Source organism: Gopherus evgoodei, unplaced genomic scaffold (assembly GCF_007399415.2).
Source record: "Gopherus evgoodei ecotype Sinaloan lineage unplaced genomic scaffold, rGopEvg1_v1.p scaffold_35_arrow_ctg1, whole genome shotgun sequence".
Lineage (NCBI taxonomy): Eukaryota > Metazoa > Chordata > Testudines > Testudinidae > Gopherus > Gopherus evgoodei.
The window spans coordinates 1,173,629-1,201,460 of record NW_022060027.1 but is presented as its reverse complement, the minus strand read 5'-3'; the positions used below and the strand labels follow the sequence as shown (position 1 = coordinate 1,201,460).

Genomic DNA, 27,832 nt, shown 5'->3' with positions numbered 1-27,832 from the left:
AAGCCTATCATGTTCCGTCATTCAATTCATGATTACTCCATGACCTCCAGAGCCAGCATTGTCTCTAGATTTTTCTGGATAGCTCCCCACATTTTCTTGTGGAGTGGCTGGTAGTTGTCACATACCTTCTGACCTGGGATAGTGGCAATGTGGTGGCTCGTTGCATTAGTCCATCCCAGCTGAGATAACAAGCCTTCTGGGAAGGCCTTCACTAGATGTCACAACTGCTCCTGCTGCTCAGGGCTGAGTTCTTGGCCAATTGTCACAGGCCTCATATCCAGAGGTTATAGAATCATAGAATCATAGAAGATTAGGGTTGGAAGAGACCTCAGGAGGTCATCTAGTCCAAGGCTGTACTCAAAGCAGGACCAATCCCAACTCAATCATCCCAGCCTGTCAAGCCTGAACTTAAAAACCTCAAAAACCTCTAAGGATGGAGATTCTACCACCTCCCTAGGTAACCCATTCCAGTGCTTCACCACCCTCCTAGTGAAATAGCTTTCCCTAATATCCAGCCTAGACCTCTTCCACTGAGACTTGAGACCATTGCTCCTTGTTCTGTCATCTGCCACCACTGAGAACAGCTGAGTTCCAACCCCCCTCCCTTTTCTCCTCTGCAGATCAAATAAGCCCAGTTCCCTCAGCCTCTCCTTGTAAGTCATGTGCTGCAATCAACAATCATTTTCGTTGCTCTCCATTGGACTCTCTCCAATTTGTCCACATCCTTCCTGTAGTGGTGGGCCCAAAACTAGACATAATACTCCAGATGTTGGCTCACCAGTGCCAAATAGAAGGGAATAATCACTTCCCTTAATCTGCTGGCAATGCTCCTACTAATGCAGTCCAATATGCCATTACCCTCCTTGGCAACAAGGATATACTGTTGACTCATATCCAGCTTCGCGTCCACTGTAATCTTCAGGTACTTTTCTGCAGAACTGCTGCTTAGCCAGTCGGTCCCCAGCCTGTAGCAATGCATGGGATTCTTATATTCTCAGTGCAGGACTCTGCACTTGTCCTTGTTGAACCTCACTAGATTTCTTTTGGCCCAATTCTCCAGTTTGTCTAGGTCTCTCAGGACCTTATCTCTATGCTCCAGCATATCTACCTCTACCCTCATCTTACTGGCATCCTCAAACTTGCTGAGGGTGCAATCCATCCCATCATCCAGATCATTAATAAAGATGTTGAACAAAACAGGACCCAGGACTGACCACTGGGTCACTCCTCTTGATACCAGCTGCTAACTAGGCATGGACCCATTGGTTACTACCTGTTGAGCCCTATTATCTGCCCAGCTTTCTATCCACCCTATAGTCCATTCATCCGATCCATATCTTTTTAACTTGCTGGCAAGAATACTGTGGGAGACCGAATCAAAAGCTTTGCTAAAGTCAAGATATATCATGTCCACTGCTTTCTTTATATCCACAGCACTATTTAGCTCATCATAGAAGGCAATCAGGTTGGACAAGCATGACTTGCCCTTGATGAATCCATGCTCACTGTTTCTGATCACTTTCCTCTCCTTGAAGTGCTTCAGAATTGATTCCTTGAAGACCTGCTCCATGATTTTTCCAGGGCCTGAGGTGAGGAAAGAGAGCTACCAAGAAGAAATAAGGCTATTTTGAATCTGCAACAGATTACTTTTTAAATGTCAGTGCAAAAGCAACCCTTTCCCTTTCTTCCCAGCCTGGGATGGATTTGCATGCAGCTGAGTTCATGGCTGCAGTGGAGATTGGGTGTAAGCAGTCTGCCAGATATTAAATTTTGTAGTTCTCTGGATTCTTCTTCTTCCCTTTTTAAAAGATGGGCACTATATTTGCCTTTTTCCAGTCATGCGGGACCTCTCCCGATCGCCACGAGTTTTCAGAGATAATGGCCAATGGCTCTGCAGTCACATCAGCCAACTACCTCAGCACCCTCGATTAGATCCGGATTCATGGACTTGTGCATGTCCAGCTTTTCTAAATAGTTCTTAACCTGTTCTTTCACCACTGAGGGTTGTTCACCTCATCACATACTGTGCTGCTCAGGGCAGCAGTATGGGAGCTGACCTTGTCTGTGAAGACCGAGGCAAAAAAAGCTTTTTCCACATCCTCTGTCACTAGGTTGCCTCCCCCATTCAGTAAGGGTCCTACATTTTCCCTGGCCTTCTTCTTGTTACTAACATACCTGTAGAAACCCTTCTTGTTACCTTTCATGTCCCTTGCTAGCTGCAACTCCAATTGTGCTTTAGCCTTCCTGATTACACCCCTGCATGCTCAAGCAATATTTTTATTCTTTTCCCTAGTCATCTGTCCAAGTTTCCACTTCTTGTAAGCTTCCTTTTTGTGGTTAGCTGACCAAAGATTTCTCTGTTAAGCTGAGCTGGTCGCCTGCCATATTTGCTATTCTTTCTGTACATTGGGCCCCAACTAGGGAAGTCAGTTCTGTTTCCAGGGGCTAAGTGGCAATCAGTAGGCCTTCTTTGGCCTTCCAGGCTTTCAGGAGGTTTCCATGTTGCGTCTGATGAAGGGGGTGTTCACCCACGAAAGCTTATCCTCCAGTACGTCTGTTAGTCTATAAGGTGCCACAGGACTCTTTGTTGCTTTTTTTAGGAGGTTTATATGGTATATGTGTACCTCTTTTCACAGTCCAGGTAACCAGATCTCATAATTCACTGTCCCTACCTATCACATCACCTCAAACAGACCTTGCCTGGTTTGGATTCAGCGAATGGTAAGAAGAGTAACAGCAGGTCTCTAGGTTCAAAGTTCAAAGTCTAGAGTCAAAGTACCTCTATTGTGCTAGCAGCAAAGAATCCTGTGGCACCTTATAGACTAACATTGTGCTGTTGCTCTTGTTAATGTTGTGCTAGTAGTAGGTTCTCTTGGGTGTAGGTCCCCAGTGTTTGGAGTTGTTTGAGCAGTTGTAATATATAGTGGACTAACCCCATGACCCAGGTTTCTTGTTCCTCCCATTTCTCCCTCATGAGATCGGAGATGCACCTGTAGAGGAGCTCAAAGTTGGAGAAGTCTGAGGATGCTTGGGGGACTTCCCGCACTGAGAACAACAAGGCCAGGCTAATGTATCCCATAGGTTGTCCTCCACCAATTTGCATAGCATCGCCTTCTGGGTTCCGTTGAACTTCTCCACCCACCCATCCACCTGAGGGTGGTACACTGAAATCTTGTGGGTCTGAATAAGAACATAACAACATAACAATGGCCATACGAGGTCAGACCAATGGTCCATCAAGCCCAGTATCCTGTCCTCTGACAGTGGCCAATGGCAGGTTCCCCAAAGGGAATGAACAGGCAGGTTATTCTCAAGTGATCCATGCCCTGTCACCCTGTCAATAACCTAGTCCCAGATTTGGACCTTAGCGTCCAAAATATGGGGGTTAGCATGAAAACCTCCAAGCTTAGTTACCAGCTTGGACCTGGTACTGCTGCCACCACCCAAAAAATTAGAGTGTTTTGGGGCACTCTGGTCCCCCCAAAAACCTTCCCTGGGGACCCCAAGACCCAAATCCCTTGAGTCTCACAACAAAGGGAAATAATCCTTTTTCCCTTCCCCCCTCCAGGTGCTCCTGGAGAGCTACACAGAAGCAACCTCCGTGAATCTAAGCAGAGGGACTCCACCCTCCCCATTCCCAGTCCTGGAAAACAGAATTACTTCCCTCTTCACCCAGAGGGAATGCAAAGGCAGGCTAGTAAATTTAACACACACAGATCTCCCCCTGACTTCTTCCTTCCACCAATTCCCTGGTGAGCTGCAGACCCAATTCCCCGGAGTTTCTCACTAAAGAAAAACTCCAACAGGTCTTAAAAGAAAGCTTTATATAAAAAAGAAAGAAAAATACATACAAATGGTCTCTTTGTATTAAGGTGACAAATACAGGGTCAATTGCTTAAAAGAATATTGAATAAACAGCCTTATTCAAAAAGAATACAATGCAAAGCACTCCAGCCACTATAGACATGTAAATACAAAAGAAAAAACCCACTTTGTACTCACAACTTGGAAACAGAAGATTAGAAAGCAGGAAATAGAAAAATCCTTCTCTAGCTGAGAGATTTAGGCAGAAAACCCAAGAACAAAAGACACACACACAACAAACCCTCCACACAGATTTGAAAAAGTCTTGTTTCCTGATTGGTCCTCTGGTCAGGTGGTTCAGATTACTTCTTTTCAGGTGAAAGAGACGTTAACCCTTAGCTATCTGTTTATGACACACCCAATCCCAGCTTCTGCCAAACAGAGGCTAGGGACATCATTATCTCCCATCCTGGCTAATAGCCATTGATGGACCTCTCTTCCATGAATCTATCTAGCTCTCTTTTGAACCCCGTTATAGTATTGGCCTTCACAACACCCTCTGGCAGGGAGTTCGAGAGGTTGACAGTGCGTTGCATGAAAAAAAATGCTTTCTTGTGTTTTTAAACCTGATACCTATTAATTTCATTTGGTGGGCCCTTGTTCCTGTATTATGAGAAGTAAATAACACTTCCTTATTTACTTTCTCTATACCTCTATCATATCCCCCTTAGTTGCCTCTTTTCTAAGCTGAAAAGTCCCAGTCTCATTAATCTCTCCTCATATGGAAGCCGTTCCATACCCGTAATCATTTTTGTTGCCCTTTTATGAATCTTTTCCAATTCCAATATATCTTTTTTGAGATGGGACGACCACATCTGCACACAGTATTCAAGGTGTAGGTGTATCATGGATTTATAGAGAGGCAATATGATATTTTCTGTCTTATTACCTATCCCTTTCTTGATGATTCCCAACATTCTGTTCACTTTTTTGACTGTCACTGCAAATTGAGTGAATGATTTCAGAGAACTATCCACAATGACTCCAATATCTCTTTCTTTCATGGTAACAGCTAATTTAGACCCCAACATTGTATATGTATAGTTAGGATTATGTTTTCCAATGTGCATTACTTTGCATTTATCACCATTAAATTTCATCTGACATTTTGTTGCCCAGTTACCCAGTTTTGTGAGATCCTTTTGTAGCTCTTCGCCTAGGACTTAATTATCTTGAATAGTTTTGTATCATCTGCAAATTTGGCCACCTCACTGTTTACCCATTTTCCCAGACTGTTTATGAATATGTTAAATAGGACTGGGCCTAGTACAGATCCCTGAAGGACACTACTATTTACCTCTCTCCATTCTGAAAACTGACCATTTATTCCTACCCTTTGTTTCCATCTTTTAACCAGTTACCGATCCATGAGAGGACCTTCCCTCTTATCCCATGACTGCTTATTTTGCTTAAGAGCCTTTGGTGAGGGACCTTGTCAAAGGCTTTCTGAAAATCTAAATACACTATATCCATTGCATGTCCATTGTTGCTTGTTGACCCCCTCAAAGAATTCTAGTGAATTGGTGAGGCATGATTTCCCTCTACAAAAACTATGTTGACTATTTCCCAACAAATTACATTAATCTATGTGTCTGACAATTTTGTTGTTTACAATAGTTTCCCGGTACTGAGGTGAGGCTTACTGGCCTGTAGTTGCCTAGGTCACCTCTGGAATCCTTTTTAAAAATCGGCATAACATTAGCTATCCTCCAGTTATTTGGTACAGAAGCTGATTTAAAGGATAGGTTATAGATGACAGTTAGTAGTCAGGCAAATTCACATGTGAGTTTCTTCAGAACTCTTGGGTGAATACAATCAGGTCCTGGACACTTATTACTGTTTAGTTCAGGGGTAGGCATGTGAGCTGATTTTCAGTGGCACTCACACTGCCCGAGTCCTGGCCACCAGTCGGGGGGGCTCTCTGTTTTAATTTATTTTAAATAAAGCTTCTTAAACATTTTAAAAACCTTATTTACTTTACATACAACAATAGTTTAGTTACATATTACAGACTTATAGAAAGAGACCTTCTAAAAATGTTAAAACTTTTTACTGGCAAGGCCTTGGCTAAACTTGAGAGTTATAGCGCTGGTGGTGTCTTTACAGCGCTGTAACTCATTCCCCATCCACACTGGCAAGGCACATACAGCGCTGTATTTCCCTGGCTACAGCGCTGCATGTACCCCACCTCGACGAGAGGAATAAAGAGAACAGAGCTGCTGCTGCAGCGCTGGGGTGCCAATGTAAGCAGTGATTAATCTTACTACGCTGTAACTGACCTCCGGAAGTTTTCCATAATGATTTTAAGTGAAGAAATCTCTTTGTTTTGTTATGATGCCTCTGTTTGTTTTGTTGTGAACTCAGGGCTCCTGGAGTTGCTTATCTAAAAAACAAACACATATCCTGTTTGCTGTGAATGAGGGGGAGTCCGTTTTGGAGCAGCTGTTTATCTGGTTTATGAGGAAAAAAACAAAGAGGGCTATTTGCATTTAGTGAATGAGAGAGGGGTGGGGGAAGGGTCGGAACTTGCAAGGCAGGGAGCTGACATAGTGTCGGCTCTAAAAATCCTCGCTCTCTCCCCCACGCTCCCTGTCACACTCCACCCCACCCCCCTTTTTTGAAAAGCACATTGCAGCCACTTGAACGCTCATAATGCACCGCTCCCAACACCGCTGCAGATGCTGCAAATGTGACCACGACGGTGCGCTGGCAGCTGTCAGTGTGGACAGATTGCAGCGCTTTCCCTACACAGCTGTCCGAAGACAGGTTTTTAACTCTCAGCGCTGTACAGCTGCAAGTGTAGCCATACCCTGGCACACAAAACCTTAAATTAGAGTGAATAAATGAAGACTTGGCACATCACTTCTGAAAGGTTGCTGACCCCTGGTTTAGTTTATCAATTTGTTCCAAGACCTCTTCTAATAACACCTCAATTTGGGACAGTTCCCCAGATCTGTCACCCAAAAAGAATGGTTCAGGTTTGGGAGTCTCCTTCGCATCCTCAACAGTGAAGATCGACGCAAAGAATTCACTTAGTTTCTCTGCAATTAATCTTTGAGTGCTCCTTTAGCATCTCAATCGTCCAGTGGCCCCACTGGTTGGTTAGCAGGCTTTCTGCTTCTGATGTATTTTTTAAAAAAATTGCTATTACTTTTGGAGTCTTTGGCTAGCTGTTCTTCAAATTCTTTTTTGGTCTTTCTAATTATATTTTTACACTTCATTTGCCAGAGTTTATGCTCTTTTCTATTTTCCTCATTAGGATTTATCTTCCACTATTTAAAGGATGCCTTTTTGCCTCTCACTGCTTCTTTTACTTTGTTGTTTAACCATGGTGGCTCTTTCTTGGTTCTCTTATGATGTTTTTTTTTTTTTAATTTGGGGTATACATTTAAGTTGAGCCTCTATTTTGGTGTCTTTAAAAAGTTTCCACACAGCTTGCAGGGATTTTACTTTTGGTGCTGTACCTTTTAACTTCTGTTTCACTAACCTCCTCATTTTTGTGTAGTTCCCCTTTCTGAAATTAAATGCTACCGTACTGGGCCACTGTGGAGTTTTCCCCACTACAGGGATGTTATATTTAATCATATTATGGTCACTATTATCAATCGGTCCAGCTATATTCACCTCTAGGACCTGATCCTGTGCTTCACTTAGGACTAAATCAAGAATTATCTCTCCTCTTGTGGGTTCCAGGACCAGCTGCTCCAAGAAGCAGTCATTTAAGGTGTCAACAAACTTTATCTCAGCATCCCTTCCTGAGGTGATATGTACCCAGTCAATATGGGGATAATTGAAATTCCCCATTATTAGTATTGAGTTTTTTATTTTAATAGCCTCTCTAATCTCCCTGAGCATCTCACAGTCACAAACACCATCCTGGTCAGGTGGTCTATATATCCCTGCTGCTATATTCTTATTTTTCAAGCATGGAATTTCTATCCGTAGAGATTCTATAGTACAATTTAGTTCATTGAAGATTTTGATTTCATTTGATTCTGTGCTTTCTTTCACATATAGTGCCACTCCCCCACCAGCACAACCTGTTCTGTCCTTGTGGTATATTTTGTACCCTGATATTACTGTGTCCCATTGATTATCCTCATTCCACCAGGTTTCTGTGATGTCTGTTATATCAATATTCTCATTTAAAACTAGGCACTCTAGTTCACCCATCTTATTAGCATTATTAGCATTGGTATATAAGCATTTTAAAAACTTGTCATTTTTTGGTTATCCCCTATTGCATGGCATAATTGAATGAGACTTTTTTTCATGTGACTGTTTCTCATCAGCTCCTCCCTGTATTTTATCATTTTCCATCCTCTTTCCTTATTGGGATATAGAGAATCTCCATTTGTAGCTCCTCCCCTACAGGATGTCTGAACCAAATGCTCCTCCGCACCTGTCGTCTTTCCCCCAGCCTTAGTTTAAAAACTGTTCTATGACCTTTTTAATTTTAAGCACCAGAAATCTGGTTCCATTTTGGATTAGGTGGAGCCCGTCCTTCCTGTATAGGCTTCCTCTCTCCCAAAAGCTTCCCCTGTTCCTAATAAATCTAAACCCCTCCTCCCTAAGCCATCATCTCATTCACGCATTGAGACCCTGCAGTTGTGCCTGTCTAACGGGCCCTGCGCGTGGAACTGGAAGCATTTCAGAGAATGCTCCCATGGAGGTTCTGGGCTTCAGTCTCTTACCTAGGAGCCTAAATTTGGCCTCCAGGACCTCTCTCCTACCTTTCCTTCTGTCATTGGTACCTACATGTACCACAACCACCGGCTCCTCCCCAGCACTACACATAAGACTGTTCAATAGGCAGCATAATTCAGCCATTAACCATGATGCCACATTCATGCCCTGGTCTGTCAGTATTTCCTGTGGTATTCCCATCCTGCCAAAGATCTTCATGAGTTCTGTGGGGATTGTTGAGTGCCCTGGTTGTGAGTGTCATAACATTTTTCCCAAATCTGGACCTTAGCGTCCAAAATATGGGTGTTAGCATGAAAACCTCCAAGCTTAGTTACCAGCTTGGACCTGATAATGCTGCCACCAGCCAGGTATTTTATACAGTGCCTAGCTCACTGTGGTCTCCCCAAAACCTTCCCTGGGGGACCCCAAGACTCAAATTCCTTGAGTCTCACAACAAAGGGGAATAAACCATTTCCCTTCCCCCTCCTCCCCTCCAGGTGTTCCCTCCCTGGGTTCCTGGAGAGATATACAGAAGCAAGCTTCGTGAATCTAAACAGAGGGACTCCCCCCTCCCTGTTTCCAGTCCTGGAAAACACAAGTACCGAGAGAGCCAATCTCTCCCCCACCCCCCCTTCACCCAGAGGGTATGCAAAGTCAGGCTTAGTAAATCTAACACAAAGAGATTTTCCCCCTGACTTCTTTCTCCCACCAATTCCCTGGTGAGCTGCAGACTCAATTCCCTGGAGTCCCCACTAAAGAAAAACTCCAACAGGTCTTAAAAAGAAAGCTTTATATAAAAAGAAAGAAAAGGACATAAAAATGGTCTCTCTGTATTAAGGTGACAAATACAGGGTCATTTGCTTAAAAGAAAAAAATGAATAAACAGCCTTATCCAAAAAGAATACAATTTAACACATTCCAGCAGCTACACACATGTAAATACAAAAGAAAACAATATAAACCTTATTGTCTTACTATCTTTGTACTTACAACTTGGAAACAGAAGATTAGAAAGCCAGGAGATAGAAAAATCACTCTCATAGCCAAGAGGGTCAGACACAAGACAAGGACAAAGAACTCACACCCAAAACTTCCCTCCACCCAGATTTGAAAAAGTCTTGTTTCCTGATTGGTCCTCTGGTCAGGTGTTTCAGGTTACTGGTGTTACCCCTTTACAGGTGAAAGAGACATTAACCCTTAGCTATCTGTTTATGATAGTGAGTAAGGGGACAGCCTTGGGATACCAAGTCATGTATTCGACAACCACGAGTATGTAATGATATCCTTTTTTCCAATGGTCACACTAGGTCTATGTCAGTGTGTTGAAAGGGCATCCTAAACAAAGGAAGGGGGTTTGCGGTACCTTTGGTATCCTCTTTGGCCCAGCTCATTAGCCCTCGGAGCAGGTGGTGCAGTAGTCCTTTACCTAACGATGTATGCCTGGTGAAAAGAATCTTCATTCCACCCACTGAAGGGTCTTCTCCCTTCCTAGATGCCCTGCCTAGGGCACCTCTTCCTAGGTGAAAGAGGCCCCACCACAATCGCTGTGGAACTAGACTCATAGACTCATAGACTTACGGTCAGAAGGGACCATTATGATCATCTAGTCTAACCTCCCACACAATGCAGGCCACAGAATCTCACCCACCGACTCCTGTAACAAACTCCTAACCTATGTCTGAGTTACTGAAGTCTTCAAATTGTGGTTTGAAGACCTCAAGCTGCAGACAATCCTCCAGCAAGGGACCTGTGCCCCATGCTGCAGAGGAAGGCAAAAAACCTCCAGGACCTCTGCCAATCTGCCCTGGAGGAAAATTCCTTCTCGACCCCAAATATCGCGATCAGTTAAACCCTGAGCATGTGGGCAAGACTCACCAGCCAGCACCCAGGAAGGAATTCTCTGTAGTAACTCAGCTCCCACCCCATCTAACATCCCATCATAGACTACTGGGCATACTTACCTACTGATAATCACAGATCAATTGCCAAAACTAGGCTATCCCATCATTCCATTCCCTCCATAAATTTATCAATCTTAGTCTTGAAGCCAGATATGTCTTTTGCCCCCACTACTCCCCTGGTAAGGATGTTCCAGAACATCACTCCTCTAATAGTTAGAAACCTTTGTCTAATTTCGAGTCTAAACTTCCTAGTTTCCAGTTTATATCCATTTGTTCTTGTGTCCACATTGGTATTAAGCTTAAATAATTCCTCTCTCTCCCTAATATTTATTCCTCTGATATATTTATAAAGAGCAATCATATCCCCCTCAGTCTTCTTTTGGTTAGGCTAAACAAGCCAAGCTCTTTGAGTCTCCTTTCATAAGGCAGGTTTTCCATTCCTTGGATCATCCTAGTAGCCCTTCTCTGAACCTGTTCCAGTTTGAATTCATCCTTCTTAAACATGGGAGACCAGAACTGCACACAGTATTCCAGATGAGGTCTTCCCAGTGCCTTGTATAACAGTACTAACACCTCCTTATCTTTGCTGGAAATACCTCGCCTAATGCATCCTAAAACCTCATTAGCTTTTTTAACGGCCATATCACCTTGGTGGCTCATAGTCATCCTGTGATCAACCAATACTCCAAGGTCCTTCTCCTCCTCTATTACTTCCAACTGATGTGCCCCCAATTTAAAACTAGAATTCTTGTTATTAATCCCTAAATGCATGACCTTGCACTTTTCACTATTAAATTTTATCCTATTACTTTTACTCCAGTTTATAAGGTCATCCAGATCTTCCTGTATGATATCCTGGTCCTTCTCTGTGTTAGCAATACCTCTCAGCTTTGTGTCATCCACAAACTTTATTAGCACATTCCTGCTTTTTGTGCCAAGGTCAGTAATAAAAAGATTAAATAAGATTGATCCCAAAATTGATCCCTGAGGAACTCCACTAGTAACTTCCTTCCAGCCTGACAGTTCACCTTTCAGTATGCCCCGTTGTAGTTTCCCCTTTAACCAGTTCCTTATCCACCTTTCAATTTTCATATTGATCTCCATCTTTTCCACTTTAACTAATAATTGCCTATGTGGAACCATATCAAATGCCTTACTGAAATCGAGGTAAATTAGATCCACTGTGTTTCCTTTGTCTAAAAAATCTGTTACCTTCTCAAGAAGGAGATCAGGGTGGTTTGGCATGGTCTACCTTTTGTAAAACCATGTTGTATTTTGTCCCAATTACCATTGACCTCAATGTCCTTAACTACTTTCTCCTTCAATTTTTTTCCAAGCTCTTGCATACTCTAGATGTCAAACTAACAGGCCTATAGTTACTTGGATCACTTTTTTCCCCTTTCTTAAAAATAGGAACTATGTTAGCAATTCTCCAGTTGTACGGTACAACCCCTGAGTTTACTGATTCATTAAAAATTCTTGCTAATGGGCTTGCAATTTCATGTGCCAGTTCCTTTAATATTCTTGGATGAAGACTATCTGGGCCCTTCAATTTTGTCCCATTAAGCTTTTCGAGTTTGGCTTCTACCTCGGATGTGGTAATATCTACCTCCATATCCTCATTCTCATTTGTCATCCTACCATTATCCCTAAGCTCCTCATTAGCCTCATTAAATACTGAAGCAAAGTATTTGTTAGATATTGGGCCATTCCTAGATTATCCTTACCCTCCATTCTATCCTCAGTGTTTAGCGGTCCCACTTCTTCTTTCTTTGTTTTCTTCTTATTTATATAGCTATCGAGTCTTTTACTATTGGTTTTAATTCCCTTTGCAAGGTCCAACTCTACATGGCTTTTGGCCTTTCTCACTTTATCATTACATGTTCTGACCTCAATAAGGTAGCTTTCCTTGCTAATCCCTCTCATCTTCCACTTCTTGTAGGCTTTCTGCTTTTTCTTAATCACCTCTCTGACATGCTTGCTCATCCAGCTTGGTCTACAACTCCTGCCTATGATTTTTTCCCCTTTCTTAGGATGCAGGCTTCTGATAGTTTCTGCAACTTGGACTTGAAGTAATTCCAGGCCTCCTCCGCCTTTAGATCCACAAGTTCATCAGTCCAAACTACTTCCCTAACTAATTTCCTTAATTCTTTAAAGTTAGCCCTTTTGAAATAAAAAATCCTAGTCCCAGATCTATTTTTGTTTATCCTTCCATCTAGTTTGAACTGAATTAGTTCATTTTCACTCAAATCAAGGTTGTCCCCTACAACCATTTCTTCTATGAGGTCCTCATTACTCATCAAAACCAAATCTAAAATGGCATCCTCTCTTGTTGGTTCTTCAGCTACTTGGTGAATAAATCCATCAGCTATCACATCCAGAAAAATCTGAGCCCTATTGTTGTTACTAGCACTTGTCCTCCAGTCTATATCTGGGAACTTAAAGTCTCCCATGATCATATCATTACTATTAGTGTTTACTTCATTAAAAACATTAAAGAGGTCTCTATCCAGATCAGATCCTGGCAGTCTATAGCACACCCCAAGCACTATCTCAGGGGAGGCTCTATTAGCTTTCTTTCCCAACGTGATTTTTGACCAGACAGACTCTGTCTTATCCATTCCATCACTTCTTATTTCTTTACAGTTAACCTCATCGATATACAATGGTACTCCACTACCTTTGTCTTTATTTCTGTCTTTCCTAAACAGCACATAGCCTTCAATACCTGTACTCCAGTCATGACTACTCTTCCACCATGTTTCTTCTAGCAGTGGTGTGAAATCTTTCTGGATCTATGGGTCTTTAACCACTTGGTAGAGGCAGACATTTTGGATCTCGAATCAGGGTCCATATGGCAGCCAAGGAGCCTCACTTCTCTCCTGATTTGGGGCCACCGCCTACTTCCAGGTCCAGTTTAGGGTCAGGTCCATCCTCTGCTCTTGGAGGAAATTCCTGTCACATTCCAGTTCTGCCTGGGCTTCCCACAAGGATGTCCCTATAGTGAGTCATTGGTAGTCTGGCACCTTGGGCAGGTTAGAGGGCCCTTCCCCCTGATCAGGGTTTGGCTGGTGCCCTAGTAACCCCCTCTTCACTGGCCCTCCCTTCCTCCCATTTGGGGATTGGCTGCCACATTCTTGTAAGATTTTGGAGAACTATGGCCAGTCGCACCCTAGCACCATGGGGCATGACAACTTGGTAGCTGGAGCCCAGGCAGACCTGGCAGACCTCTTCATGTCTGACAATCTCCAGCCAGACCTGGATTCACTCCAGGTGGATCTCTGTTCCCACTGGTTCAGGGTTTTCTATCAGGCCAGCTCAGATAAGGGTCTGGCTACACCCCAAGTCAACTAGGGCTGTCACAGAAGTTCCATTCACCCTTATGGGGACTCAGAGTTTCTCCAGACCCCTCTTGTGGGCCAGGGAACCCACCACCCACAGCTGGCCATAGTTACACTCCATGTACGGGCATGCCCATTGGAAGCATCTCTCTTGTCCACACTTGTAACAGTAGTCTTGCCCTCCTCTGACCAAAGGGGCTGCTTTTGTTGGGGTGAGTCCTCTCAGTGAGTCTTCTTCCCTCCAGATTGGGGGCTGGTTGCCTCTGTTGGAGTTTGAAATGAAGGCCAGTGGTCTGGGCAGGTGTCACAGGCCTCATCCATCAGTTTGGCAGGGGACCAGTTTGGTCTGTCTCTCTTGGCTGCCTGAGATTTCCAGTTTATGGGGTCACAGTTCTGACCCTTTGGCAGCCAAGTAATCCTCCATCAACTCTAGGGTCTCAGCAAGTGTTGCTGGCCATTGTTGCTGTATCCATTTCTCCCCCCTGGCCCTGACCCCATTCCTGGGAGGATTTGGGTGAAATGTTCTAGGGTAGAGGTTCTCACAACAAATTTTTTGGTGGCCTCACAGTGTGGCCACCAACTCTTGCTGATAGCCGCACTGACACTTTTTTCCAAAATTATTTATTTTTCCTAAAGTTAATAAAGTAATTTGCACGGATATACATCCAAACCATTGCAATTTATTTATGTAGGGTTTTTTTTTCAGACAGTAATAAAAACAATGCACAGTTACCTCTATTCTTTACTGGTTCTAATAGAATAGAAACACAAATAAGGTTATTGGCATGTTCTTGTCATTTTTGTTGTTTCTTTTGCTTTTTTGGTAAAAAGTGGTTATGTGTACAACAATTCGGAAGTAAATTTAAAAATGCTTTGACATAAAAGAAGTCCAAATAGCAATGACAAAATATATCTGCAAATATGCCTATTTTTTCTTTCAGAAACAGACAAAAAATCAATCTAATCCAATAATAATGATAATAGTTATAACAAACATAATCCTATTATATTGTACATTAGTAATACAGTGTGATAATGAAATTAAAGTTATGGGTTTTAACACATCCACTGTGTGTATCAGACTACTTGCAAAAGTTCAGGAGCTCTTTGAATGGAAAGTCTGCAGGTTAGCATCAGTGAGGCAGTTTTGGTACTTGTTCGTCAGACAATGCAGTGCACTGAATGCCCTCTCACACAGCACAGTAGTAGAAAACAGGGCTAGGAAAAGCAAAGCAACTTTAGAGAGGGGCTTGTAGATGTCCTCAAACAGATATACATTACTCCAGAATTCCTCTACTATTACACTGGGCTGACTAAAGTATGTTTTCATCCTTGAATCATTGCACATTTTCAGGATGAGGAAATTGAGATTGCTTAACTCGAAAGAATCATAGGAAGCTAATCAGTCTTGCAACCCAGTTAGTTTGTCACTGACCCATTCAACAATTCTGGTTCAGATTTTTTGACTGCAAACAAAGGTGTACTGATGGAAAAAGTTTCCTTTACTGAAATGATTTTCAAGATTCTCCAAGAGAATATTCTGGTGTTCGGTTACAGCTAAACTGACTTTTTGCTGCACATTCTCATCCTGACAGCTGAGAAACTCACTAAGCTCAAATTAAAATTAAAAGTCCCATTCCGCTTGTAGGTGCTGGATGATGTTGGTGATTTTCATTCTGAATGTATTAATTAGTTCAATGCTTTCAAATATTGTTAGCTGAGGTTACTGAAGCTCCAGATTCAGGGAAGCAAGATTCAATAAAAATCCTTTCAAAAAGAGCAGACATCCATGTACTTCTGGATCTTGTAGTTTTTGAAACAGTTATGGTGAAACTTTTTACAAAACCTCAATGAGCCCTTCCCAGAGCTCAAACACTCTGTACACTGTCATTAAAACTAACCGAGTGGACTGAGTTGTAAATCAGCAGCACCTTGTGTATCTCACAATCCATTTCACACAGAGTTGTGAATCTCCCTTTATTGACACTGCTGGTGTTGACAGCACTGATGCATTTTTTCACTATGGATTCAACCTTATCTATACTTTTCATTGAAGCTTTGCTGGCAAGTACCTCTTGGTGGGCAGAACAGTGAAACAGAAAAAGTTTCAGAGTGCACCTTTCTTGGAATCAGTTCAGCACCCCTACTCATGCACTTCGCTTAGCTGCTGCCCCATCAGCTGTCAAACCGCAGAGATTGTCAAAGCTAAGATTGCGCTCTTGCATTCTCGCCTTTACATATTCAAAACATGTGTTTGCCAGTAGGCCGATCTCTGAGGCTCACCTGACATAAAACACCTTCAGAAAAACAAGGGCAATCACAGTTCAAAAAGCGAACCCATACGATTACCTTCGATTCCTCGTGACATCAAGGCTCTTATCCATGCACAGACTGTAGAAAGGGCTTGCTGAAATTTTTCCAGCTATTTCATTTTGTAGAAATTTTGCCAGCTCTCTTTTGCTCCTCTGTAAAGTATCATTACCCAAGTGGTATCCCTCTGAAAAGCTTACTTTCTGATTCTACGTCCAGAAACATTTTCTTCAGGAGTTCTCCATCACTGAGTGTCCTTGCTTTCCCCAAAAGTAGTGCAACTTTAAAAGTAGCCACTCCAGTCTGATCTGCTTTATTAAAAAAATCTTTGAGATGCTTCTGGTGTCTTTTGAATTCAGTGTTTGCATCATGTAACAGCTTGCACCTCTGAAACTTATCATGGTAATTCTCTTCAAGTACCCCTGCATGAGTGCTATAGTGACGTTGCATTGCACAAATTTTGATTTGATTAATTTTTCTCTTACAAACAGCACACACTGCAACTTGCTTGGAAACCGAATCAGATGGCTTCAGAAAAACAAGAAACTGCCTTTCCCACTGGTCTTGAAATGTTCATTTTTCTTCCTTCCATGTTCTGCTTTTCTTAGCAGGAGGTGGCTCCTGTAGGACCATCTTTGTAACACATTCAGGGCACTTTCTCATACTGATTTTTTTTTTGTAAAATCTTCTGATATCCATTCATGTCTTTAACTCTTTTGCCTTTTGCCACAAACAATCTCAGCCTAGTCAAATACCATGCAGTGATCTTGCCGATGATGACATTGACCAATAGCTGCTTACAGAGCTACGGTAGTGGGAGATGTAAACACAGTGTGAATATGTTTTGTGATTTGAAAGGAAACCACAACTACATAATTCAGTTCTGCCTGCACTGTAATAATATTGACAAGGGAATGAGAGTGCATTATGGTTTATGGAGTTTACAAGGCAACTTTAAAACTTTCCATCAAGGTAATTGTTGTAGTGCTCTGGTGCACAGGAGTATTTTAACTTCTATATTGTGGATTTAACCAGGGCCGTATGGGTGGCAATATGGGCGGCAATATGGGCAACCACCCATGGTGCTGTAGTGGGAGGAGCACCATGGTCAAGAGGCAAGGAGCAGGGCAGACCTGGGGTGTGAGGCCGCAGAAGAGACCTGGGGACAAGGAGGAGGAGGCAGCAGGGCTCATGGGTGATGGGACAGTTGGTGGGGAGCCCAGGAAGCAAAGGGAACTAGGGGAAATGGGGGCAATGCTTAATTTCTAATGAAAGAGGTGTCAGAGCCCAAGCAGAGCAGCCGGAGAGTGGCGGCTGATGGCAGGTGCCCAGCTCTGAAGGCAGGGTGGCATTGGGGTGCTAAATGTGCTGTGCTGTGAAAAGTACAGGGCAGAATTGCCTAGGGGCTGAAGTCAATAGGACAACCCTTCTGAGTAGGTCAGTATGGCCTAGCAGCCAGGCAGAGGTTAGGTTGCCACCCCCAGGAGTGGATTTGCAGCTGGGGTAGAGGGACCCAAGCCCCTGCTCCACCAGGTCCCAGTCAGGGCCCTGTCAGCAGCAAGTGTAACCACCAGAGAATCAGCGTGAATCCCTCTGAAACATGCTGACTTTGTTCCTAGCTCCATAACCAGTTCAATGTCTGGTTCCCCTGGGCTACTTCCTATCCAGTCTTCTTGCTCCATAATCTATGAGACCTCTGGGGTAGTTGTCAGGTGACGTTCCCAATGACTCCTTCCTCTAATGGGCAGCTATGGTCAGCCAGGTATTAGCCTGGGTCTCGGTAGCCTGGCCTTTGTGCCCCAGGGCTACAACAGTTCCTAGGTGGGAGCTTGCAACACACATCCTTTCTCCTCAGTCATGGCAGACTGAGCTGTGCTGCTCCCTTTTATACTGTAGTTCAAGTTGGAGCATGCCCAGCAGAGGTGGGAGTGCGTGGCTTCCTCAGCCCACAGTATGGGGTTAACCTCTTCCCTTCCATTGCAGGGCAGGTATACCCCATGACAGATACCCTCTCCTCTTTGCTCACACTGAATCTTCTTCTGGGTTTGTCTCTTCCAGAGAAGTTCTCCCTGGCTGGTTCCCCAAGCCCTGTGGTGGGGGTAGTTGGCCAGGATGTGGTGTTACCCTGCCAGCTCTCACCTCCGGCCCGGCTGCCCAGCATGGATGTGCTGTGGAGGAAAATTGGAACAAGATTTATCCCTGTTCATGAGTACTTGGATGAGGGTTCCCAGAACCTGCCAGGGGAGAGTTACCAGAATCGGACGGAGCTATTCCTGCAGGAATTCAGCACTGGGAATGTCTCCTTGAAGCTGAAAGCGCTCCAAGAGGCAGATGCTGGGACTTACCATTGCTTTGTGAAGAACCCAGAATGGAGCCAGGAAGCCACCACTGAGCTAGGGATTGCAGGTGAGATGCAGCACTAGGGAACACTGTACCTGGGCAGCCAGAGCCTCCTGTAAGACGGGGGGTGCCCCCAGACTGAGCCCAGCATAGCAGTAGGGTCCTGTGCTGCAGAGACTGTTGTACAGGACTCAGTAGGGGGCGCTTTCCACTTGCACTCAGCGCTGACCCTACTGTGGTGCTAGCAGGGTCAGTGCTGCATTAAACGACCTCTTTTTAAAGAGATGTAAAGCCACAGTCCTCAGCTCTCATGCTCATTGTGGTGCTGTTTGAAGGAGTGGGACCTTTACCCCTATGTTCTGCCCAAATCCTAGCTCAGGTGATAATTATATTTGGCCTCCCTAAAACTCCCCCTGCAGTTTCCAAGGGCTGGGATATTGTTTGTTATTCTCTGGGCACCAACCACATGTTCAGTGCTGCACAAGGCCAATGGACGGGACCATTTACTTCACTGAGTAACCTAGTCCCAGACAATGCAGTTCAGAAACATGGAGCGCTAGGTGAGAGGTCTTCATGTGATAATTCTTTAAATGTTTTAAATCATCTCCCATCTTCGGTGGCTTCTAATCCAAAGGCTCCACAGAAGATGTCTGCTTTTAGGGAGAGATTGAAATGAGGGGAAGGTGGTTGTGTGCAGAACAGGGAGAAGGAAATCCAACCATGGGTGATGGCGTGGTCTGGCACCGTTATCAGTGTGGGATAAGGACTCCAGAGGAGACAGTATTTAAGGGACAGTGGTGCAGGAGGATTGAGAGCAGTTATGTAGGCAGGGTCACCAACCCACACCTCATGCTCTGTGCTCAAGATCCTGACAGTTGTTTGGCTTCACTCCAGAAGCGGTTGAATTTTAGCAGCAGGTGCAGTGATCTCTGTGTAGCAGTTTCACCCTGCATGTTCCTCAGTGAGCCTGCAGGGCACAGTGCTCTATGGAAATGCAAGATGGCATTATTTAATTTCCCCAGTCATAAGAATGAGGGATCCCAGGGACGCTTTGCACATGAGGGAATGTAGCTTTCCAGTCACAATTCCCTATACCCAGTGGTATCTGGGGAATCACATGGGTGCTACCAAAGTCACAATTTCCTGACACACAGTCTCTGTCTCTCCCTGTAGTTATGGCTCCAGTGTTCATTGATGTGCTGGGCCCCCGAGGCCAGGGGATCGGACTGGCCTGTAGAACCACAGGCTGGTTCCCCAAACCCGAACTCCAGTGGGTTGGAAACTGGCAGAACCTGACAATGGAGATTGTGACCAACGTAACTCAGGACAGGGAGAACCTGTATAGTGTTGTGAGTTACGTCACTGTCACAGAAGGGGAAGACAATGGAGACATCACCTGCATAGTGCAGAATGGCCTGCTGGAGACCGAGCGGCAATCAGCCATTCACCTCTCAGGTGAGTCCCTCCATTCAGAAGGGGTCACCATGGGAGTTGGGGGCTGGGTCACTTGGTAGTTTCGTTCAGCTAGGACCTGTTTCTAGTACTGAGACAAGAAATGTCCTTCTTATGTGATTGTGGGGCCATTAGTGATGGAGGTTTCTGTGATCTGGACAAACTGGCTGTCAGGAGTTGGGCTGAGTCTTGTGAAATGAACCTGATATCATTCTTTGAGGAGATGACGCGTTTGGTTGATAAAGGTAACTAGGCTGAAGTAATAGACTAAGGGTGTGTCTACACTAGAAATGCTATAGCTGCAATGCTGTGGTTTAAACACTTACTAAAAGGACAGAACAGGTTCTTCTGTGAGATAGTAAATTCACCTCTCTGGGAGGTGGTAGCTAGAGTGACAGACGAATTCTTCCATCAACCTAATGGTGTCTACACTGGGCTTAGTTTGTCTTAAATACATCGCAGAGGATGTGGAACTTTTCCCAGCTCTGAGTGAATCATTTAAACCAACCTAACTCTGTATTGTAGACCAGATCTCAGACTCTGAAAAGGTTTTGATTTTGTCCTGCATGAAACTCTGATGAAAAATTAACACTGTACAAAATCAATGTAGTCCATGTTATATGGATTAAAAACTGGCTAACTGATAACTTTCAAAGTAATTGTAGTGGGGAATCATCCTCCAATGGGGATGTTTCTAGTGGGGTCTCACTGGGATCTGTTCTGGGCCAATGTTATTCAATAGCTTTATCAAAGAGTTAGACTTCTTACCTCTCTGTCCCAGTTCAGGTGTGCCCCGCTGCTTCCTACAGTCCACACTTAGCTTCCACCTCACACACCTCAGTCCTTTGTTCCCCAGCGGGGCAAACACTGCTTGGCTTCCTGCCGAGATGTGGGTCATCCATGGTCATTGGTTGCTAGGTATCAAAGTCCCTGTGACTGGATTTGCCATTGTCTTCTCAGATGATTCACAGATATCAGACCTAGGGCTGCAGACAGCTACACACCATTCACACGTGTTTTAGCCTGCCCAGAAAGCAGACCTTTCCCCCCAATAAGTAACAATACAGCATGCCGGGGAAACTGAGGCACATATAGCCTTCAAAATATTACAAACATTTCCCACTTTGTCACACATGAATTTCAACATGGCCAAATGCAAGATCACACCTCTACAATACAAGCATAGGTCACAGTTACAGGATGGGAGACTGTATATTGGAAAGCAGTGATTCTGGAAGGGACTCGAACATGAGCTCCCAGAGCAATGCTGCAGATAAGGCACCACCCTTTAATGAATAGGCACTGATTCTGTGGGTGCTATAGGGCTGAAGCACCCAGGGAAAAAAAATAGTGGGTGCTCAGCACCCACTGGCAGCCCCATGGAACAGCTCCTCCCCCCAGCACCTCCCACCCACCAGTGGTCAGCTGTTCAGCAGCATGCAGGAGGCACTTGGGGTGGAGGGGGAAGAGCGGTGACCGGAAGAGGCAGGGGGAGGGGGCAGAGCAGGACAGAAAGAGGTGGAACAGGGGCAGGGCAGGGGTGGGGGCTTGGGGGAAGGGGTGGAGTGGGGGTGGGGCCTAGGACAGAGTGGGGTCGAGCACGACCCGGGAACTCAGAAAGTCAGCACCTCTGCTTGAATGTGTAATGAGAATATCTAGCAGCAGAAAGGAGGTGACATTTCCTCTGTATAAGGTGTTAGACCACTGTGGTATTCTGTGTCCAGTTCCCACGTCCACACTTTCAAATGCGATGTTGGCATGCTGGAAATTGCTCAGAAAATAGCTACAGGAACTATCAGAGGTCTGGAAACCTGCCTCACAACCAGAAACATAACAGCTCAATTTATGTAGCTTATCCAAGGGAAGGATGGAAGGTGACTTGATCACAGTCTGTAAGTCTGTACACAGGGAGGAGATTTCTGACAGTCGATAGGTCTCTAATCCAGCTGACAAAAGCAGAACAAGATCTGATGGCTGAAAGTTGAAGCTAGACAAATTCAGACTAGAAACAAGATGCAGACTTTAACAGTGAGGGGAATTTACCATTGGAACAACTGCCGTAGGGACGTGGTGGATTCTCCAGCAGTTGAAATCTTAAACCCAAACTGAGCGTCTCTTTCTATAACATCCGCTCCAGCTGCAACAGAAGTTCTGGGCTGGATGCAAGGATCAATGGAGGAGGGACTCTGGCCCATGAATAGAGGAGTTCTGACTAGTTGGTCATAATGGCCCTTTCTGGCCTTGACATCTATGAATCCATGAACTGATAACATACTGGGGCAAGCTAGGAAAACAATTGTTCTCTGCTGAACTTATGTGGACTGGACATTGTGACTGAGAACTGGGAGCTGTGTGACAGGGACCATCTGAACAGCCAGCTGGTGCAGGCAGGGCTGGGCAAGCTGGACATGCAGCTGCTGGCTGTTGGCTTGTAGCAGTGGGAGAGATTTGGCAAGAGCAGAGTCCTGGTTCTTGGAACTAACATTGTGCTGTCTTCTCCGGTTTCAATGGCTCCCATTTGTGGTTATGATTTCAACATGGAAGGGATGTTCCCTTCATTCCTGTGATTATCTGGGGTCCCTGGACCAGATTCAGCTCTCAAGCCAAGTGGCAAACCCCATTCTCCATCTCCAGGATGGGACCATGCTCATCACACTCTGCACTCTCTGTTTGCCAGGTGACATTTTCCCCCGTGTGTCTCCCTGGCTGGCTGCATTCTGGGTATTGTTCATGCTGGTTCTCGTTGCTACTGGAGCGTGTGCATATCTTGGATACACAGGTAATGGGGATGTGTTATTTGCATGTTTAGAGCCTGGCCTTAAAGGGCACTGGGCTGGGGCAGGGGAGAGTCTTATTGTTCAGATATTTACCCTGTGTTGGTTTTAGGAAATAAACCAAACAATCACACCTGGGTCCCCAGCCCCACTCGTATTAGTGTATTGCTCAGTGTTTCCCCTTCCTTCCCTGTCTCACTGCAATGTCTGATTCTCTGTCTCACAGCAAAGCAAAAGGCCTCTCAGAAGAAACCCTCTAAAGAGGAGGCTCTGTTTATCCATGGTAGGTCTCTTGCTCTGTCTGTTGAAATGTGTGAGCTCTGTGACTGGTTGGTGTTATCTGTGGGCTCAATGCAGCAAAAGGGATGGAGCTGGGAAGTCTCTGCCTAATGGTTCCTCATCTCCCCCATGTTCTCACACATGGTGCTGAGAACAGGTTGACAAATGTGTATTTTGCCATGGAAACCCAACAGTCAGTGCTTGTGAGATTCCCTGCATGTGGGTGCAGCAGAGAGTTGGGTTTGCCATGAGAAATCTGGGTCAGATTCTGCCACCCTAGGTAACTGTTAAGTGGCTCTTTCTCCTTAAAGGAAATGACACACCATGGTCATTGACACTTTGTGAGATGATTTCATCCCTGTGGCTGTCAAATGCACAGGACAGAGGGTGGGTGATTAACCACTGGAACAAGCTCCCAAGGGCAGTGGTTAATTCTTCATTTCTTGATGGCTTCAGCTCCAGACTGGACACCATTCTGGAAGCTCCTGTAGCCAAACCCAAGTTATTGGACTCAGTGTAGGGGAAACTGGGTAAGATTCTCTGGCCTGTGATGCACAGTAGGTCGAACTCTACCTGTGATGCACAGTAGGTCGAACTAGATGCTCTGATGGTCCCTTCTGGCCTGAAACTCTATGAATCTGTGACATTCACTCTCTTGAGCTGTGGTAATAAATGCAACAACAACGGTATGTAACTCCATACAGCTAATTTATTCCACTGTGACCTTTTCAATATTTTGTAACAATATTGGTTTCCATTGTGTTGGTGCTGAGTAGTGCTGACCCATTCTGCTGTGCACTGCACACACATGCAGGGAAATACAGATGAATGATGCAGAGAATGGATACAACATGCCAGCACCATGACTGGAGTTCTCTGGCAATCACAGCCTGGAAGAGCCCTGAGGCTTCCCCTCTTCCATCTCCTTTGCCCTCTGCCATGCTCCCTTGCAGCCACCATTCCTCCAGCTGGGGAGAGCTGGATGGGGCTCCCCTAGCAATCATTGCTGTTCTGTAACCAACCAGAGGGGTCGCTGTGGAGTAACTGACCCCACCACATGGTTGTACTGGTCTTGCTGCACCAGCCCAAGACTTGCTCTCCACACAGCCCAGCAACAGTTTAACTCAAGGTGTGTTTTGGAACCTAATTAGATAAACTGGTTCATGTGTGTGTGTAGACAAGGGCTAAGGAGTGAGAAAGTCCCCCAGGTCACCTGTGTGTTGGTGCACATCTCTAACCTCTTCCCCTGCTCCTGATAAACCTGCCGGCTCCTGTACTGGGGCTGGGAGTGCAGGTGTGCGATGTCTGTGGCTAACCCCAGTGATAAGGGAGTGTACAGCACCACACACAGTGTGTGTCTCTGGGTCTGATTATTTCCTCTTACCCATTTCAGAGACTGAGAAGAAGACACTGGATGCAGGTACTTGGCTAAACCCCTAGTAAAAACCTGTCTCTATTTTCGCACTATAATGAAATAGAAGAATGACCACACATGCTATATGGACCTGGATCTCAAATGAACAGTGACTCCAAAGTCTACTATGCTCTGTATAGGCTTTGTGAGGACCCATCACTTGCATTATTCTCACAAGAGCCAGGACAGGACCTGACCCCATGTCTCTAGGGATGGATGGGAAATCCAGTGCCCAACAGTCCCATGGAGCCCTTCTGCAGCTAAGCTTCTGCCCACCACTGACTATAGAGTTACACACTTTTGAAGATCAGCACCACAAAGGAATTGCCCATCGCAGAAATAGGAGGTCTGAGGCCAAGTGATAGGCTGCAGCAGTGCAGGCCTCTCTCCACCTGATACATGTTCTGGTGTGACGCTGCCTCCCCTCATTCCCTGCAGTGCCATCAGCTGGAGATGCTCCCCCAGGGCAATTTGTGGGCCCTGTTTAGGGGTTGCTCTGGGACCATGTCTGTTGTTCATTAGCAACAGTTTTGTCTGACGTGTCCTGTCAGTCCTGAGACCCTTGGCTCATCAAGTACATCTACACTACAGCTGGGAGTGAGCTTCCCAGCTCGGATATCCAGGAACATGCTGGCTCTGCTTGAATCAATGCACTGACAATAGCAGTGTGGCTGGGAGCAGCAGGGGCAGCAGCTCAGGGAAGCTGCCCAAATACTTACCCAGAGGGTCTGGGCCATTTTGTACTTGAGTAATTAGACCAAGCTGCTGCACATGCTACCCCCAGCTACCTGTCTACTTTTAGCACACTGGCTCAAGCAAAGCTAACACTTGTCTGCCTGCCTGAGCTGGGACACTCACTCCCAGCTGCAGTGTGGATGTACCCAGAGTTTGGAATAACCCCACGTCATTGTGCTTAGAGGGACAACACTGAACCCATGATGGTTTCCTTTTCCTCTCTCCCCAGAATGCCAGGAGCTGCGTGAGACGCTTGGTAAGAAAAGAACGTCCACCCCCATTAGAGCCCCTGAGCAGAGGTTCCCAGCCACACATGGTGCTGAACAGATATAAAAGCAACGATACCACAGGTCAGGGCTGAGTGAAGAGTTTTGTCCAAAATCTGAGTCACCTCAGTCCCACAGCATCACTGTGAGCCTTCTGCTCTCATGTCTGGATAGAGAAACACGTGTCACCTGGCCTTTGGCAATCCAATGCCAATCACATTGTTCTGACACAGGAGAAGGGGAGATGTCACTTTCTATAGATGACTGCTGCAGTGAAAGCTCTTCTGGGTCATTTCTGAGAATGTGGAGATGAGTAAGAGACCAGACTCAGACTCACTATTTCATGCTTTGTTTCCAAGGCCAGATCCCAGATTTGAGTCCCGATCATCTGCATGTCCAAGTCCTGGAGTGCGTAACTTTGATGCTCCAAAGGGCTGTTAGTAACAGAAAAGGAATTCCCCTTAGACAGAGAATGTTTAGAATGTCAGAGCTGTATCCGGATCCAGACTCACATCTTCCATCAATGTTAGATGGTTTGCAAATTACAGGACTAATGCATGTTTGTGCAAATCATTAACTGCCAGCCTCACTTCTATCCAAGCTGCTGGTTCCTGCACTAGGGCTGGGCATGTGGCGGTGGGGAATCTGTAACTAACCCTAGTTGTTATGGGCAACACAGCATCACACAGTGCCTGTCTCTGTGTCTAACTCTTCTATCCTCCCCCCTATTTCAGATGCGCAGAGGAAGGCTCATGAATCAGGTACTTGTCTAAACCTGTAGTAAAAGTGTGTCTGTGCTTTCATATTGTAACGAGATAGAAAAATCCTCATATACCATTTATGTACTTGAGTCTCCTTCATGACCATCTCCTCCTGCCTGAGAAATAAGGAAACATGGCAGCGTTTGCAGCTCCCTATTTCAATATTGTCCTTAACAACAGAGAGTGAATTTAATGCATATAAAATGGCAGGGCTCAGGCTAGGTCTACATTGTCCAGTGGTTCAGATTACAGGGGTGTGAATAACAGCACACACCAAAGTGCTGCTCTGTAATGCTCCTGTTTGGATGCTCTGGGTGTGAACTGAAAGCTTCCTAGTTTATATTTACATAGTCGTATTTCAAGAGGACTATATCAGTGTGATCTAGGTACCATTTAGTGTGCACCAGTAACATCCACATGGGGCATCTACTCCCCCTCAGGCCGAAGGAGGGACCATTTAGTGGGTAGTTACAGCGCAGCACTTTGGTACATTCTGAAAATCACAGCCCCATATGCTGAACTACAGAGTTGGTTAGATAAGCCCTGAGTTAGGTGCTGGGCAAACTTCCTTCATGCGGGTGTGTGGGTGTATCTCAGTTCTGACATGCAAAGTAGTTGCTATTCCAATATTGGTCTCCCCATTTGCACCCAGCTCTGCCACTGCCCCTCTATGCTCACCCACTGCCTCCCTGCCTCCCCATAGCACCTGTGCACCACCAGTGCCTCTCAGTCCCCACTCACTGCCTCCCTGTTGTCCAGACTTGTGCTCCACAGTGCTGTCCAGTCCCATTGCCCACCCATCCTGCCTGCCCTCACTCACACCATACGTGCAAAGTAACTAGTAGGGGACCTGGAACAGAGCTGTTCAGTGGGTGCTACTGTTTGCAGCCCTGTGCTTTCCCGCCCAAGGCTTCCTCCTCCAGCCACAGCTCTGTTGGTGTCCCTCAGTCTCCACCCATTGCTTCCCTGCTATCCAGGCCTCAGCTTCTCAGACCTTTCCTGTTTCCCCACATCCTACTTTGTGCCTGGGACTCAAATGAACAAAGCCTCCAAACTCCACTATGCGGGCTTTATGAGGTGCATTCTGATGGGACCACCCACTCACATTTTTCTCACAAGAGCCGGGACAGGACCTGACCTCACATCTCTAGGGGCCGACAGTAAATCCAGTGCCACACACCCCCACGGACCCTTATCCAGCTAAGCTCTTGCCAACCACTAAACCTAGAGTTACCCACTTTTGCAAATCAGCACCACAAAGGGATTGTACGGCACAGAAATAGGAGGTCTGAGGCCGGGTAACAGGCTGCAGCAGTGCAGGCCTCTCTCTAGGTGGCAAGTGTTCTGGTGTGACGCTCCCTTCTCTCATTCCTAGAAATGCTAACAGCTGGAGGTGTGCCTCTCATGCAATTTGTGGGCTCTGCTTAAGGGCTGATCTGGGATTGTGTCTGTTGTTGTTAACAACAGTTTTGTCTGACTTGTTCTGTCAGTTCTGAGACCCTTGGCTCAGTGGGTACGTTACACTGCAGCTGGGAGGAGCTTCCCACATGGGGTAGCCAGACACATGTTAGATTGAGCTTGTGCACTAACAATAGCAGTGTGGCTGGGTAGCAGGGGCTCCGGCTCAGAGTAACTGCCCAACTATGTCCTCAATGGTCTGAGTGGGTTTATACTTGAGTAGCTAGTGCAGGCCACTGAACGTGCTACCT

The 27,832-nt window shown here is 45.4% G+C and overlaps 1 protein-coding gene across 1 annotated transcript in view; it reads left to right on the top strand.

The window, feature by feature from the left end:
• Positions 1-27,832, top strand: part of LOC115641515 (butyrophilin subfamily 3 member A1-like) — a 90,472-nt gene that overhangs the window by 27,898 nt on the left and 34,742 nt on the right. The window contains exons 3-9 of the mRNA XM_030544720.1: positions 18,161-18,508; positions 19,616-19,897; positions 22,572-22,673; positions 22,895-22,951; positions 24,341-24,367; positions 25,326-25,352; positions 26,097-26,123. Of these exons, the coding sequence (XP_030400580.1) occupies positions 18,161-18,508; positions 19,616-19,897; positions 22,572-22,673; positions 22,895-22,951; positions 24,341-24,367; positions 25,326-25,352; positions 26,097-26,123 (870 nt within the window). The remainder of the gene's footprint in view (positions 1-18,160; positions 18,509-19,615; positions 19,898-22,571; positions 22,674-22,894; positions 22,952-24,340; positions 24,368-25,325; positions 25,353-26,096; positions 26,124-27,832) is intronic.